The sequence below is a fragment of the Copadichromis virginalis genome, linkage group LG23 (assembly GCF_057382275.1).
Source record: "Copadichromis virginalis isolate Kocher_CV1m ecotype Utaka linkage group LG23, C_Virginalis_male_GT1.1, whole genome shotgun sequence".
Classification (NCBI taxonomy): Eukaryota; Metazoa; Chordata; class Actinopteri; order Cichliformes; family Cichlidae; genus Copadichromis; species Copadichromis virginalis.
The window spans coordinates 4,080,206-4,097,188 of record NC_140639.1 but is presented as its reverse complement, the minus strand read 5'-3'; the positions used below and the strand labels follow the sequence as shown (position 1 = coordinate 4,097,188).

The window sequence follows — 16,983 nt, the reverse complement described above, 5'->3', positions numbered from 1 at the left end:
TACTGGCAGCTTTAAGTGCACACACTGTAACACTGGCTCCACTGTGTTTGACAGATGATGTCGTATGCTTCAGATCGTCTTGGTTTCATCTGCCCAAAGTTTCCAAAACTGTTCCAGCTGTTTATTGGCAAAGTTTAATCTGACCTTCCTGATCTTGAGTCTAACTCTCTGTATTTACAGTAATGAAGGTGTCCCTACCTGTCCGAGAGTGTTCCTGACCAGGCTGGATGGTGTGAACTGGCCTCCCCAGTTGAACTGACTTCACTTGAGGTCTCACATTCAACATGACAAGGAAAAGCTATAGAATACAAATTCAAAACTTTGAACCAATTCAAAATCTTTTATTTGCATCATTTGTCTTGAAATAATAAGAGTATCTGCCTCACCTGGCCATGAAGCTGACTATTAGTCCACTGTCCAATTAGATTTGAGATACTGATAATGTTAAAAATGTTAAAAGCCCTTTCACTAGCTGGGTCCACGTCCTCATTTTAGGTTTTACAGCTTTCAGTAGGTAAAAGTGAATGCTTTGACATGAATTGAGCTGCAGTTTGGGGAGTGGAGATGGCTCCTGGGCCTGGCAGATCCCCATGCACTAAATAGAAATGAAGAAGCTAAAGAATTGAGAACGAAGAGGGAGGCAGGGTGGGGAACGTAAATGAGAATGAACAGCTGGCAGAACTGGGGGAACCTATATAGATGACAACCGGAAGGAGCGTGTTTGGAGGCATGGTCCTGCTCCTGAAATCCCGATAGATAATCTCCAATAAATTAAAGCTGAAAGTATGTGTACAGTATGCACATGCATACATACCAGTTATGCATACTATATCATCATATTTTGGGAAAAAACATGCTGCAAACACATTACAGCTTATCAGATGTGGAGATAGCTGATACAAACCTTTTACTACACTTATCGCGTCCACCTGTGGTGAGTGTGCGTCAGTGGCCTGACGTGACCAATCACACACACGAACAATATAGAAACAGGTCGTAGAAATGTCATGACTCCCCCTTCTTCTGAGATGCACAGGTGGAAAGCACGGAGTCCCCTCTCCTTTTATGTCCTTTCACGTCCCCAGATGCTGATCCCCATCGTCTGGATATTTGCCGCGTTTCCTGCTGAGCTGACCTTCAGGTGAACAGTCCATTAAGAGACATAAGGACTTCTGAGTAAATGAAAAATTAACCAGACAAACTAAGGATAGCATTAAGTCTTGTTTGGAGGAACTGCATTGTATTGTACCACTGACCTCTAAGGCCTGTTGCATTCACTGTAGGACCACACCCAGTTTTACTGCTACGTGTTGGTGATGATCAGCTGAAGTCACCACAAGATTATCTCCTGGCTGCATCTTTTTTTTTTTCCCTTTCTGTTTTTGAAGCAAACTTGTCACAGTAAGATTTCCTGAACCAGACAAGTTTAATGTTCCTGGGGAATTATGCCGATGTTTGAGAACTTTGAACCTCTGAATTCAATACCAGTGTGCAGTGCAGGGTACAGGAAGCGGTGCATCCAGCTTTCATGCAAAAAAAACCAAAGTTTGCCTCCTGTTACAGGCGGGCAAAACGTTTGATCTGAACATCCGTGTACTGGAGATATTATTAGAGAAAGACACAGCACTCAAGGAATTCTGCAACATCAAAGATGATGGTAGAAATAATCTGATCTGACTGCCGATTCCATACACGCTGTCTTCATGCCTAGCTGACTATTGAATTTGAAGCTAATTTAGACAGTTCTTCAAAACAACTTCCTAAAAAAGTGGGCAAAGTGGTTTTGTTTCATTTAAGATCTAATGTGCCGGAATGCAAATCTTGCCCCATAGAGATGCACACATGCACATCACACAGAAGTGACACAGTTCTTTCCTGCAGCAAGGAGCAGGAAATAAGTTGGACGAAGATAATTATGGCACAGAGTGTTGCTGCACATATTCCACACAACCAGCCAGGAAGTCACACTGATCTTGCAGAAACATACACAGTCACACCCAAACACGTCAATACACGCACAAGCACGCACTCACACACATGCACAGATCCTTTCACAGTATAGCCCAATGTTTGCACTACCAGGTCAGGAGATCACATGTGTTTGCAGGCACTCAGGGGCCTGTAACCCACCGCAGGTATATGTACATGGCAGTTTTATTCGCACTGTGTGTCTGTGTGTGTGTGTGTAGGGGTCTGCTAGTAACGCATGTCGGCACATTCCCCTGTTTGTGTGTGCCAGTGTGTGAATAGGCGTCTATTTATCCGGCATCAACCACACCAGAGCTTCTCCAGACTCCCACATCACAGGGATAGGGTTTCTCCTTGTGCCGTTTCCTATTACTGAATAGATTAGTCAGTGCAGATCTGCAGATCGCTTCCCTGACTGACAGCTGTGTGTGTGTGTATGAAATCATTTAAACAAAACAGAAAACATCAGAATTGAATAGAAGATTCGAAGAAACGAACTCTAAGTCAATCAGTTAACTTTTTTTTTTTTTACCGCTGCGTCTCATAGTTGACATCAGCAAGTAAAGTCTACTTACTCCTGATCTTGATCCTCCACCATGTCCTTGGCAACAATTAGGTTCAGTCTGCAACTGAAACATCTGATAGACCCGACCCGAATACCTTGAAGTTTGATTAGAAAAACAGTAAAGTTTCACAGTCATAAAAGCAGAATAAGGACCAGCAAAAAAAGCAAAGAAATGAATTAAATAGAACGCACTTTAAATCTTACTAAAACTAACTAATATTACTAAAACTACTGAAAAGATACATGCACAAGCTTTTTAAATGAGGCTCTGCAGCCACAGTTCGAAGTTTTTCTTCTTCCTCTTCGCCTCCTGCCTGACACCTCCAACTTTGTCCAGTATTTGTGAGTTTGATAAATCAGTAATTCTAAAATGGACATCGGTGTGGACGTCTTTGTATATGTTTATATGCGCCTTTAAACCCTGAATCGAATAGAAGACTGATGGACAACAAAAGAACTTTCATCAAAGCTACAAAGGAGTTTGATTTCCATTTCACTTCTAATAATCTGAAACAGCAATGATAAATGTCATGGTTATGGTGCTTGACATTTCTAAAGAGCAAGCGATTGTTTCCAGACAAACAATGTGGGTATAAACCTACTGCAGAAGACGCAGAGATGCCAGTTGCTCTATTGACGTCCTACAGCAGGTGACGCAGCCACACGTGCGCTCCGAGCCAAAGACAAGGATTCGCATTCAAAGAAAATGTACTGCGGTGTGGAGTGCACTTCCCTCTAAACATCACTGTCTTTGGTGACCTCTTGGTTCTCCAGCATCCGTGTTCCCTTTAATGAGTAGGTACAGACAGACCCTTTTACTGCATTTCACTGCCACACATTGACAGTTTCCTCTGTAGCCTGTCCATAAAGCTTTATGCAGCCTTCCACACACCTAAAGACAAGACAGCGAGTACAATGGCACTCAGCAGCTTTTTATTTTTACCCTGCAGTGCAGAGTTGTAAAATGTGGTCCGTGAAGGGAGTCATCATGCCGGAGCGTGTTTTGTTGAGACACACCAAATTTGCACAGTATCGCTCTGGAGGTGCACGCAAGAGCTCAGTGTGTGTGTGTGTGTGTGTGTGTGTCTGCACGCATGCACTGCATACAACGACGTATAGAACGTGCCACAAACAGCAGTAACTACGGAACTAGAAAATCATGTGTGTGTGTGTGAGTTTATACACTATGTGTGTGCGAGTTGCATCTTTAAAGATATAGAAATTATTTTACACAAAAAGCAAGACAGAAAGAGCTGGGAAAACACATCGGGCATGAAAGCCAGACGCTGCAGGTTGTTTGTCATATCCGACTCGTTTTATGTGTTTAGGTTAGGGTTGTTCCACATGAATGTTTACTTATTTTAATTTTTAAGTGTTTGAAGTGGAATAAAGGAGCAAGAAAAAAAGGCTTTAATTTCGTGCTGGACTTAACTGCATGTGAGGTGTGTGTGTGTGTGTGTGTGTGTGTGTGTGTGTGTGTACAGTATCCTGTGTGAGAGACCGTGTGTGTGTGCAGTAGAAATAGCGGGATTGAAATTAACGGCAGAATTTACTGAGCATTTATGTAGCGTGACTGACAGGGTGCGTGTGTGTTTGTGCGCGCGCGCAGAATAATTGGAACTTCAATGCCCACAATCCCCACAGACTCGTCGGCTACCCCCCTCCCCGCCGCCGCCGCCGCCACCACCGCCCACACCCATTCAATGGCCAAGCTGCACCACGATTGGCCCGCTCTCCTCATGACATCAGGACCCAACGTGGGGTTCCCTGAAGGCAATTGGTTAAAACAGGGAGACCCTCCCTCCAATCAGAACGCGGAGAGAGCCCCCAGTCAGAGCTGAGCTTTTAAGGTGGAACCGAAGTGTTGGGGTGTGAGGGATGTGGGGGGCGGTCCTTTTCTACAGTCTAAATTGAGATGTGTTAGCATAAAACTCGAGTTTCCCTCACCTTTACGGCGTGTTGTTACCTAACTAATAGGTGATCTTATTTGAATGTAAGTGTATTCAGTGTATTCAGCCACTGGACATTTTTAGTTCAGGCGTCGTGTAAAAATGCCGCCACTGCTAATTTGTCGATATTTTAACTGTCATTAGGTACCATAGTTAAGTTTTGGTTGCTAACTCTATGACAGGTTTTTGTCTCATTGTGTAGTGTTAGGTTGTAGTACTGGTTATTTTCCATTATAGACCATGAGAGGACCGTGTTTATCCCATGATAAACATGAGCCTGATCTCGCTCTGCTAGAAATGATTACCACACATATAAACAGTGTATAAATCATCTGTTGCTGCTATTTAGGGCTTTGGAAGCTGAGATCATAGTGTCATTGTTGTATCTCATCATGTGACTTTTTGCATCAGTCTGAAGGCGCTGACTCAAAGGCAAAGGTCAGTCAGAACACACTCCTACGCATGCGTTTGATATCCATAGAGAAACTGTGGGTTGTCCAGGGTTTCACCAGTCCAGCATTTCAAATTGGCAAAAGTATTTCTTTCTTGTGATTTTCTGTGTTAGAAGACATTCAGTTAAGGCTCTAACATGAGATGAGTAGGCTCTCTGTGTATCCCAGATAATATCAGTTGTTGTACACTAACAGATTATGCCTCTATGAATGTCACTGATGGACCTGCTGGACTTGGTACTGTGATGTGACTTGGTCCTTTTGGGCTAGTGCACCCTCATAAACCAGTTTAGCCCATATAGCGTTGCGTTAAAATCAGGTCGGCACTATAAATGCTTTGAACCGATCTGTACTGATGTCTGCATCTGTCTGTGTGTTTGCATGCTTACCTATCTGTCTCTCTTAAACCCAATGTGAGGAGTCGGGGGAGTAATTACCTGCATAATCCATTCTAGAAAATTAGATAATGCTGATTAGTACAATGGGCTACATGGGGAATAGTGGTGGGCATCACTGAATGACAGTATGTGTGTGTCTGTGTGAAAGAGAACGCTAAGAAAAAAGCTATTTAGAAAGAGGAGAGAGGGAAATCAGAGGGAAAAATGTGTTTCCTCACTAAATGATAGCTTAAGCAGACTTAAAAGTTTTTTTATTTTGTTTTGTGCTTCCCTCTCTCAGAAGTTTCCTCAGGTGACCTGTCCACCTCTAGTCCTGCTCGGATTAATTGTTTGGATGTGAATAATCCGGATGCGTAGATTTGATGAAGAAGGTGATGCGCTTCTTTCTTAACCTTTGGGCTGCTGTTGCTTGATTGCACTCATGATTTCCATTATGTCTCAAACTCTGCTCGATGCTTCAAGTGTAAATTTATGGAGAATGAACTGAGAGAGTAAGGACAATTTCAAACACTGAAAATATAAGAGCTTCTGCAAGTTCTCTGTCCATTCATCCATTTTCTTAACTAGTTATTCAATTCAGGGTTGTGAAGGTGTGGAGCCTATCCAGACTTTTAAAAGACAAGAGGCAGGTCACACGCTGGACAAGTCGCCACTTCATCACTGAGCTAACGCAGAGAGACGGACAACTGTTCACACTCACATTCACACTTATGGCCAATTTAGACAAGCAAGCTAACAGGCATGTCTTTGGGCTGTGGGAGGGAAAACATGCAAACTCCACACAGATCTTTGGTTCATGTTACAGCTTAAATTTTGTATTATTTCCCATTGGTTAGTTAGCAATAGTAAGCAGAAAGGGGTCACTTTCAGAGTAGAAGTCATCCAGTATTATAGTGGGTAGAAATGCTTTTTAAAAATCTGGGCTTTTATTTTGAAAGGCATATGTATTGCGATATAACAGACATGAGACCATTAACCATAAGACATTAACTTGTCGGCTATTTTGGACATGTGACAGTCATGGCGGGAGTCAGTCAGTCGCACAGGCCTAGAGACTGGTCGTGAGGGGAAAAAGGAGTATGGCTGCGAATGGTTGCTGGCAGTCACTGGAAAAATGGTTGGTAAAGCTCCAGTCACACAGGCCGGTTACACCCCCCCATTTTTCTCTAGTGATCCACCTGTTGCTCTAGAAGGGGAACAGATAGGCAAAAACCTCGTTGTTTGCTTGTATGCTAGTCACAGACTAGTCTGCAAACACTGTCCAGCTTTTCTCTGAGCTGTTAGCTGTAAAGAGCAACGCACAACAGAAATGGGGACTGTTTGCCTTGAAATTAAAAGTTGGGCTTTTTGATACATTGATAGTACATTTCATGGTACTTATGGAGTATATGCAGACAAACATGAAAAACTACAGGCAACCATGGCAATCACTAGCAGGATTTGAGTGCAGCACATTCTTTGCAACCACTTTTTCCAACTAAAGCCAGCAACCGCCAGGAACCACTGCTAACCAATCGGGGGAATAGACATTTACACCATTTAACCCTATAGAAATTAAAACAAATTTCATTAGAGTAATAAAGTGGCACTAGCGTTTCGAATAGCTAGCTAAACATAACAACAGTACTTAATCTACCCATGTTTTTTTCCCTAACCTGTATTTGGGGGGCATCCTTGTGTTTTTGCCCCCGACCATTATTCTGTCCTTTAAATGACTGCTGGATAATATGTAGGAAACATATTTTATCACTTTTAAATTTAAAGAGTTGACATCAAATTATTTCCCTTTTTTTGGTGAAACAAAACACGAAGAGTTAAGATGAATGAAAGACAGAACATATGAAATGGATCCTATTTCTTCTTTTTTGTTGATTTGAAATCAGTTACCTTCCAAAATGATCTGAAATCAATTCCAGTAAGACAGCTAACAACTGAAATAATTCATTTATCATAACAACAGATTGGTGTGTAACATCAAGGCTCATCACTCCCCACAAATATGCTTTATATTAAATTAGGGAGTGACGAGTACAATCCCCCTGGAGCTCACAGGTGGATCCTGGGGTGATGGAGGGGTTTTAAACAGCAGGCGGTGAAGCAGAGCTCAAGTCAGACGGGCGTTTTGTTGGGAGAGACGGTAAATTTTGCAGCTTAAATAGATAAATATCCAAATTCGGATGGTGTGTTTGTAATATGACGTAAGGTGGCAGGGAAGTAAGTGTGCATGATGCATTGCAGCTTGCCTGAACTAGCTTGCAGGCTTCTCACCATTAATCAACAGATTGCAATTAACAGCAGAAATGTCTGGCCTCATCACCACCACAGCTGCCCGTCATAAATGTATAGTCTGCTGAAATTAACTGTAGAGCCTGTCTTAGTTTCAGTCAAATGACAAATCAAACATTTGAACAAATGTAGAACAATGCATTTCAGAGCGCACTGACAGCAGATTACTCCAGGATCTATAGTGTGTGGTAATAGGCTGTATTGGATAATAGGATGTCTGTATGTGGCCTTAATTGAAGCTCTGGAGCTGCCCTCTGGCTAACCCACTAGTTATCCAATGCAGTTTCTGTCTTACTGGAAACCCTCCACGGATGCCAAGACCGACTGTCCGATTCTACAGCGCTGGATTAATGGCTGTTTGATCAAGTTCAAAGGCAGAGCTGCTCTGGATAAACTCATTATAAACTGCGCCAAAAGACGGCTTGGCCACACTGTCGTACTGTACGTGGAAAGGCTTTAAATACCAGGTCTTAGTTGGTCCAGGTCCATTCTGGGCAGTCCTGTAAATAACAGGTGCGCTGGAGCCAAGAGTCAAAAGTAGGCAGGGAGACATTTTTATCTTGCTCTAGCTTGGATATTTCTGGTGCGTTACGCTGGTAATCCTCCAGTTACTCGACGTGTTGATTTAGATGGCGTCTTTGGCGGGAAGTGGACGTAACTGTAGCGTTCCTGCTCTGAAGTTTTGACAAATGTGGCCATAATTATCCATTTTAATTCAGAAGTCTCTGCAGGTGGCACGTCTAGTTGTTTATTCCAGCTGAGTGTTCTCGTTAAGGTGCAAGTTCTGACAAATAGTCTGTTTTTTAAACTAAATCTTAATGCCAACGTGTTTTTTTTAAATAATATACTGTGAGTTTCTGTTCACCTTAAGAAACCCATGGAGAAACAATAGATCAGAATTCAGAACCACCAAAAACAGTTCTGAGCAGATTATTTTTAAAAAGGGGCGTATGTGTTGTGTTTAGAGTTTTAGGCCCGTTGTAGAACATGATAAGGCTCTTGCTGTCTGCACCTTTAGTGTGGTAGCCCTGGAAAACTTTATCATTATGAAGTGTACGCCAAGCCCTGTGAATAGCCTCGAACTATGCGCATCAAGTGGCACCCTTCTTCCAGGTGAACCAGAAAGCAATATGAGACACCTCACTGGGTTGTATCCTTGTATCCCAGCCCGTGCTTTCATATTTAATCATTACTGCAAACACGCTCACAGCCTTTAGACATAAACGTGATAACTTTACCGTTACAGTGCGTACTTCCGTGGCACTCTTCTGTGTTAGAGAGGCTGTAGGAGCAAATGTATGTGGTCTGAACTCCTGGATGCAGTGCTTCTCAGGCCTTTGAGGTGTGAGGAGTCACATCGGTAGCAATCTTCAGCGCCGCCTGAGTGTGTTTACACCTGGATTTGTGCGCGAATAGGTGTGATTGGATTGCTGTCGCATCGTCCATGCCGCATTTTAATGCGAGGTGCAAACTGCCTAATAAACTTATCACTGTAATTGTTGTGTGTGGTTGGTGCTGCACATCGAGTTTGTCCGCATAGCTGTCGAGCGTTTTGTGTGTTTGAATCTCGATTCATATCAGTTTGAGCCCGACTCTTTGTGCATGACTGATTGCTTTGTGTGTCTGACCACAATTGAAAAGAGATCCATCTCTCGCCTCTCTCTCTTGCTGCCCCTCTGTGTGCGACTGGGTGTCTCTATCTACTCAGTTCCACCTTAAGAGGAGCTTTAGCAGGCTGTCGTGTTTGTGTTGAAGCCAACAGGCACAATATATTACAGTCTAGGGCTTGCTGCTGAAAAGCCCGCTGGATCCTCCACTGACCTGCTGTTCTTTCCTGCTTTCCTCTTGCATTTTTTTTCCACATTTAGATTAAAAACAAAGCTCTCACTCTCTCTCTCACACACACTCTCACTCCCGTCCCCTCCTCCTTCTCCTCCTCCTCCTTTTTCTTCTTCTTCTTCTTCTTCTTCTTCTTATCCTCCTTCTTTTCTGCGGCAGCAGTCAAGGCAGAGGCTTCAGTGTGTCACAGAGAGGGCGAAGAGGAGGAAAAAGCAGAGAAGAAGACTATTTGATCGAGCTGAGTGTTTGTTTACGTTTGTGTGTTTCGCCATTGGACGGCTGGGTGAAGGGGCAGGAGGAGAAGAGGGGCGAAGAGTAGGAGAAGTGGAAGAGGGGAGCTTGTCTGGATGAAATTCTCTGTGTCATGTCACTACGTGTGGACCCTGACTGATCACAGGGTGAGGAGAAGGCTGAGAGACGCTAAGGAGGAGAAACTGAGACTTTCACTGTGGAAAGGACAAGAGAGGAGGAGGAGGTAAAGTCCGCTGCTCCGTTTTGTCATGATATTATCGGATGAAGGAATTGACAGACTTCTTCTTCAGTTGTGCGTCAAGAGGAATATGCAGTAAAAGATAAATATATATATACATATATAGGGAGAGAGCGCGCGAGAAAAAGCAAAGAAGAACAGAAGAGTAAAGACTGCTGCGTTCAACCCTGCCAAGGAGCAGGAACTGGACTTATTGACTGGTGAGAGTGTGCGGGGGTTTGTGTGTGCGTGTGTGTGGCTGTGTAACCGGTGGAGGGCAGAGGAGTGGAGGGCCAGGGGACTAACCTGGCCATCAAACGGACTGGCAGCCTCTCCTCTCCTGGGATCATGTACCCTCAGGGCAGGCATCCGGTATGTACCTCCTTATGTCTTTTTTACCTGTCTGTCTCTGTCTCCCTTTTTATGTCTCCGATTGCATTGTCACTTTTTTTTTTCTTCAGTATGTCTCTTATCTTGCGTCTTTCTGATTTCTTTTTTCTTTTTTTAATTTCCTGCTGGTCTTTCCTTACGTCCCTCCTCTTCTCAACTCTCACCTTGTTTATGTGTCTGTGTCCTTCTGTCTGTCTTTTTCTGTCCCTCCTCCTTAGTTTTACTGTAACATGAGGAGTGAGACGTGATGGGAGGGGAGGGGGATGTTTGGGCTAAGAGATTCCCTGTTATGCACACACACACACACACACACACACACACACACACACACACACACACACACACACACACACACACACACACACACACACCCCTCTGTCATCTGCAACCAGGTGCCTTTGAGATCTTGTTGATAATTGGCAATGTAGGTGGCACATAACTGAATCTGCACCTTTCAGTGTGTGTGTGTGTGTGTGTGTGTGTGTGTGTGAGAATAGATCTGGCTGCATTAATGTGTGTGCATGTGTGTGTGAAAGACCATCAGCTGTCTATTTGCTCATTTCTGTTGTTAAGCAAACACACACAGATGCCCAGACACACACACACACACACACACACACACACACACACACACACACACACACACACACACACACACACACACACACATAGACATAGGCCATTTAATTTATAGTTAAATTCTACTTAATTCATTTCCATTACAACTACGAAAGGTCGTGAGTGCACAAGTACTTCCCCTTAATACCTCTTTAAAATCCCTCCTTCAGTTTCACCCTCCACCACCAGTAAGAATTTGCCGTTAATTTACCTGCCAGGGTAAAATAAAGGTTAAATACGTAGACTAAAAAGCACAGAAGGATGAATGACAGCTTAGGCTCAGTTTGGCTTAGGCCATTCGTTTCACAAGGGCCCTGGTCTGGTTGCTATAATCAGATTTGGTTGTCAGTCTCTTTGTATCTGCTACAAATGGGTCAGTGGCCACTTTGCCTCACAGTCAGCCAGCAAGCCAACCACTCAGTCAGTCAGCCAGCCATCCAACCAGCCAGCCAGCTATCACACAGAATTATGAATGACATTTCCACAAGAGGAAGGCATGAGGAATCTATTATACGTACAGACAGAATGCTAATAAGGCAGCAGCGGGAAAAGAAGGGAGAAAAAGACGCTGGAAGAAACAGAGGAGTAAATACAAATGGAGAAAGTGAAAGATGTAAGAGCCAAGAAGGAGGAGGGGGGGCAAAAAAGGCTAGAAAGAATTCTTTAAAAAGGCACGGCTGGGGGTGGAAAGAGAAATGAAAATGAATGAGAGATGCGAAAGAAGAATAGAGCGCGAACATTCCTCTGTTCTCTCCTTTAGAGACGAATCAGAAAGCTTCCTGCTGCGATGCTCTGCCTTTCTGATAAAGTTCAATGCCAGATTGAGCCAACTCCAACCGATCAATAGTCTCCATCTCGCTCTTTCTGTCTCTCTCCCGTCTTTCTCCTCCTCTCTCGCTTCTTCCTCTGCGGCCCTCCTCTGCCAGAGGAACTTTATTTCTGGTGTTGCTGTGAAATGTGATCTGTGGAGAGGTGCGAGGGTGCAAAGAACGGTTACGTGTGTGCGCGCATGTGTGTGGTTGTCTGAGTTTTCATGCGCTTGTGTTTGTAGACACTGTGTGAGTGTGCTCATATGCATATACACATGTGCTCAGTTCAGACTTACTTATAATTTGTACTCTTAGCTTTTTAGCAGTCCGTCAGCTTTTCCACATGCAGGAATGCTAAATATTATTATTTTTCCCTGTTTTCATACTAGTTTGTTGTTTAGATACTTGAATTGTGCCTATGTGAATGGGAAAAGGTTGTAATAGGTATAAATATATACTCCCTTCAATAACATCAAGCAGGTTTCTAGGAATGAGCTTACATTTAAAAAGTGTGTTTCTAGTTTAGAGGCAGATTTCCCTTTTTTTCAGTCAAACATTAGTTTCCATTCATTTAAAAGAGGCTTGAAAGTTGCACGAGTCAGATCATCTCTGACAGTAATCGCTGTATTGCCTTAATTGTTTGTGGTAAAGAAACACTTCTGTGTTGCTGTCTTTTTACACGGATCCCCATCAAACATTCTCCTCAAAAACTAGTCGACTGCATCAAACAGCTGATGAGTGTCACTGGTAAATGCAATCAGAAGACAAACTGTAAGGAATGTGAAAGTAAAGTACGAGCTGTGTGTGTTTTTGATCACACCACAACAGTTTACGAAATCTGTGTGAAACCTGCGTTACCAAGAGCTGATAATGTAACTTTGAATGGTTTCATGTCACGACCAAGTTAGGTTATGAAGTATAACTTATTTGAAAGTTTGTCTGAAGATGTCTTAAATATACTTGATTTCTTCATCTAAAGTGGTGGTTAAGTCATGATTGATGATGTGATTTTTCCTCTTCAGTCTGACATGTCGGTTTAATTCCCAACAGGCTGCCTTGAATGTGACATGCTCCGACCCATGCCTATTTGGAAGTGATGTCTTCAGATTAATGGATAAAACGAGGATGCAAGGCTTGAACTGCATCATTACTGTTGTTGTCATTTTAATTGTTTTTGGAAAAGTCAGACTTTGTTCTGGTTCTCTGGTGGGAAAGGGTTAAAAACTGAGGGTTGATTTGCCAGGCGAGCAGAGCTGTAATTGGTTCCACTGGATTTTTGTGGCAAGCGTTATCAGAACTGTGTGTGTGTGTGTGTGTGTGTGTGTGTGTGAGAGAGAGAGGGGGGGGGGGTTGTGCGAGGTGTGTTTCTGTTTAATGTGTGTTTTGCAGCGCGTGTGCTTTTTCTTTTAGGTGTCTATTTCCTTTTAGTGCTTTGCGAGTGTGCGCATATTTGTATTAGCTGTGTGTGAGTGTGTGTCGCCTTGTTTGTTGACTTAGATGTGTGTTTCTCAGTGTGCATTTCTCCAGTGTAAGGTTCAGTGCTGTCTTACGTGCGTTTGTGTGTAACCATATGCATGTGCTTGGCTGTAATGCTGTTAGTTTTTATTTCTCAGTTAAATGCTCAAGAACCCCTCGTTCTTTCTGTTTATTTATTTTTATGGTTCACGTTTGTTTACTTGCTGCACATGGAATTTGGGACCAATCAGACAGCTCTATGCCAGTATTGCAGGGTGGATATGAACCCCCAAACTTTTGCATGTGTGTGTGCTTGATTTGGAAGTGGAAGTGCAAAAGGAGAGCCGTGGCGGTGTGTGTGGATGTGTGTGTATGTGCCAACAACAGTAACAATAAATATTGTCCCAGTTCGACCTCGACTGCTGCTGTGAATGTACAAGGCCTTGATTGGCTGCCACACCCCAGTGAGCCAGGGGGAGGGAAAGAAGGGGCGAAAGGGAGAGATTTCCAGTTTATTTTCACGGTTAACAGAGATGTCAGGGACTCCTAGCTTGTAGAGGGGATCATGATTAGACTCAAACTGAAATATACACGCGTACTTATCTTCTACGTCATTATATACAGTGTATTTCACAGCCACACAAACTCTCTGCACGTTTCTTTAAAGGTGCAGAATCTACACATTTTGGCTGTGTGTTCACCTTAAGCTGCTTCCCTGTGTGTGTGCTACAAATTCTTCCTTGGATCCCACATTTGCGAAGACTCTAGTGTGGAGGACAGAAGCATATGCAATTAGAAGAGAAAGAGCAAAGCATGGTCGAGCCAGGAAGAGAAAGGTGTTGAATTTTCCACAATTGTAATAATAAAAGGTTGCAAAAAAAATACTGGAGATATTTAACCACATCTATCATGATGTTACAGTTATTAAATTGTTCAATATTTGCCTTTCAATGAGTTTCCAGACAAGTAAAGGGGAAAGTGTTTGTTGCAGAACTTAAAATGTACAGTCATCTCTGTGCATGTATGAAATGAGCTTGCTTCTCCTGTGGCCATGAACAGACTGACAAACTAATTGCAATAGACGGCCACAGAAAGTACGTATGACTCAGTAATGAGGCGAGAGACGCCGAAGTGTTTCTGTGCAACTTAAACTCGTTTGATGAGTGTGTGTCAGACTAGTTGAGATGACTTCATTGCGTTGGCAGTAATTAAGTAATTGTTAGTTTGTTCTGCAGACATACAAATATGCAGCGTTTGCTTTCACATGCACACACTGGCCCTGCCATTTCTTCTTCTTCTTTTTTGCCAGCTGTGTTGGGTAGTTTGTTTTTTTCCAAACATTTGTGGCTGTAATGACATCTACGTATGGTAAACAGCACAGAGGATTGCTGTAACCTCCCACAGATGACATTCTCGCCTCCTCCCGAGACATTGTCCTTGTGTTGTTTACATTTAATTTCATTCAGCATTTCAGAGGCAACCTTCTAAATGGCAAAAAGTCAAGCAACAACAATACAGCTGCAGTGAGACGACCCGCAGGATAAGCAAAAAGTCAAACAACTAACCAAGCAGCTACTCCTGATCAGCCATCAGCAGCCACCCAGATTAAGGCTCCTCTCTGATTAAAAACAGGCCTTTTTTCATCCTCAAATCCTGCGTTCTGTGTTCTTTTCTTTGCCATTAAAAGAAATGATCAGAGCGAGGCTTGGATCGAGTCCAGAGACTCATTTAGCTGCCAATCTTTCCCTTATTTGTAATCCACCTCTGGCTTAACGGCTGACTGGTGAGCTGCAGCTTTAACTGGCTTGCTTTCTGACTGACTGGTAACTAGTGGACTGACGGGCTGATTCAATGTCTATTTCACTTTCGGGCTACTGGAACACTGACTAACATTGATTAGATCTTATTGATACAAGCAGCGCATTTGATTTAGCTTGCAGTTGTGTTTTGTTAAGTTTTTTTTAATTGATCCTCCTCTCGATTGCTGAAAAAATATTTTTTTTGTTCTTTATTAGCATCCACCCAGCTGGGTTATTATCTCAGAGTGAGCTGAAGCTTTACTACAATGAAATTGAAATAATTATTGTACCACGTCAGGGTTTTTCCTCGCTCAGAATGTGCCTCCGGGGAGCGACTGTGCACTTGAGCGCAATTGGTCTGTGTATAATTCTGGGACAAAGTCTTTGTTACCTGAGTTAACAGAAGTTTATAGAGTTTAAAAGAAATAAGCTTGACTATATCAAACTGTCCAAATTTTTAGTACTGATGATTTTTCATATGGAAGACCAAAATATCCCAGATAGATGAAAGGAATTTCAAGCTTGAAGAATGCAATTCTGATGCATTAGATGATTTTTGTGCCGGTTCTCAGCCGGAAACAGTCTTGATTCAAATTCTTACCGACTGTAGCTGTTTCTGAACCTCATGGAGGAGTATGTGAAAATCCAAATGTCCTACTCAGTCAGACCCCGGCATTAAACAGCCTAATCCAAAGGCTGTGTAATGACCAATTGCGCTGATTTGTGCCATTGTGAAAATGCTGCGGTTAAAAATCTGCACGCTCCTTTCAGGCGCTTTCTTCGACTAAACCACACTGAGAGTCTCCAGTAGGGGGAATGCATCTGAAGTGGATTTTCTCCTGCTGTGTGATACGTGTGAGACAAAACCGCTTCAGACAATGTCCCAACCCGTTTTCCCTAAACTGTCCGGACTGCATCTCCTTAAGTGTTAGTTTGTTAAGATTTAAGCTTTTAAAAGCTTGAAAAACCAAATAACTGTTAATAGCAAAAGATGTCCCCGAGTTCTCAGCACAAAGAAAGAGCCAGAACCTCTAAACGGGACTGTTGGATGAGTGTTTTTCTCTTAGTAATAAATACTTTTGAGTGGAAATGCAGGGACAGACTTACAAAAATGAAACTCTGAGGGCTTCATAAAAACCTTGCTGATATGTAGGTACGTTACATTACCATCCTTCCCTTAAGCCTCTATGTTTAGCTTTTCATCCACACACAGCCTAAACCAAGGAGCTGTTCCTGATGTTACTGCTCACTTCAGCAGACACAAATACTCAAGCTCACACATATGCAGGCGTGCGCACAGCACACACACACACACACATATACACACATGCACAAGGGGCACTGACACTCCTCTGCCACACTTGGCATTTCTCATCTATTCGTGTGCCTTTTTTCCTAAATATTTCACCAGCCAATTATTATTTCATGTGCTATCTGAATGTGTCTCTGCTTGTCTCAGACAGACACACAGGGGAAGGGGGGAAAAAAGAGGGAGCAGGAAGGATGAGTAAAGAGCGACAGAAGAGAAGAAGGAGGGAAGAATGAGCCCGAACGGCAAGCGAAAGGGCACGAAAAAGAAAAACAAAAGAGAAAAGTGTTCTGTGGGTGTTTTGGTTGAATGAATGCGTCCATGCATAGGCATGCCTGCTTATACCGTGCGAATACTTATGTGATGGTGGAAAGTGTGCCAGGGGCTAAACAGATAGGTGGAGGAGACAAGCAGACAGAAAGAATCATTTCATTCCCAGACCTGAATCTGTTTCACAGTTGCCTCTCGTGCAGCAGCTATCGGTGCTGGAAGAACAGGCAGCAGCTTGAACAGAAGACAGACAGGCAGAGAGACTGACACAGACGCAGGCTGACCTGATACCTGGCAATTTAAAAAAATAACTGAAAAAGTACAGAAAACAGACGTGAATTGAATAGTTGGAAAAAGTATTCATGCGCAAATTCACAGTCTTTAATACTTTTCCCACAAAAAACGAG

The 16,983-nt window shown here is 43.0% G+C and overlaps 1 protein-coding gene across 2 annotated transcripts in view; it reads left to right on the top strand.

Annotated features, from left to right (window-relative positions):
- The first annotated feature begins 9,396 nt into the window (after window positions 1-9,396).
- tle2b (TLE family member 2, transcriptional corepressor b) overlaps window positions 9,397-16,983 on the top strand; it is a 78,208-nt gene continuing 70,621 nt past the window's right edge. For both annotated transcript variants that reach the window (XM_085449812.1, XM_085449811.1), the window contains exon 1: window positions 9,397-10,298. In XM_085449812.1, coding sequence (XP_085305938.1) covers window positions 10,275-10,298 — 24 coding nt within the window. In that variant the 5' untranslated portion in view covers window positions 9,397-10,274. The remainder of the gene's footprint in view (window positions 10,299-16,983) is intronic.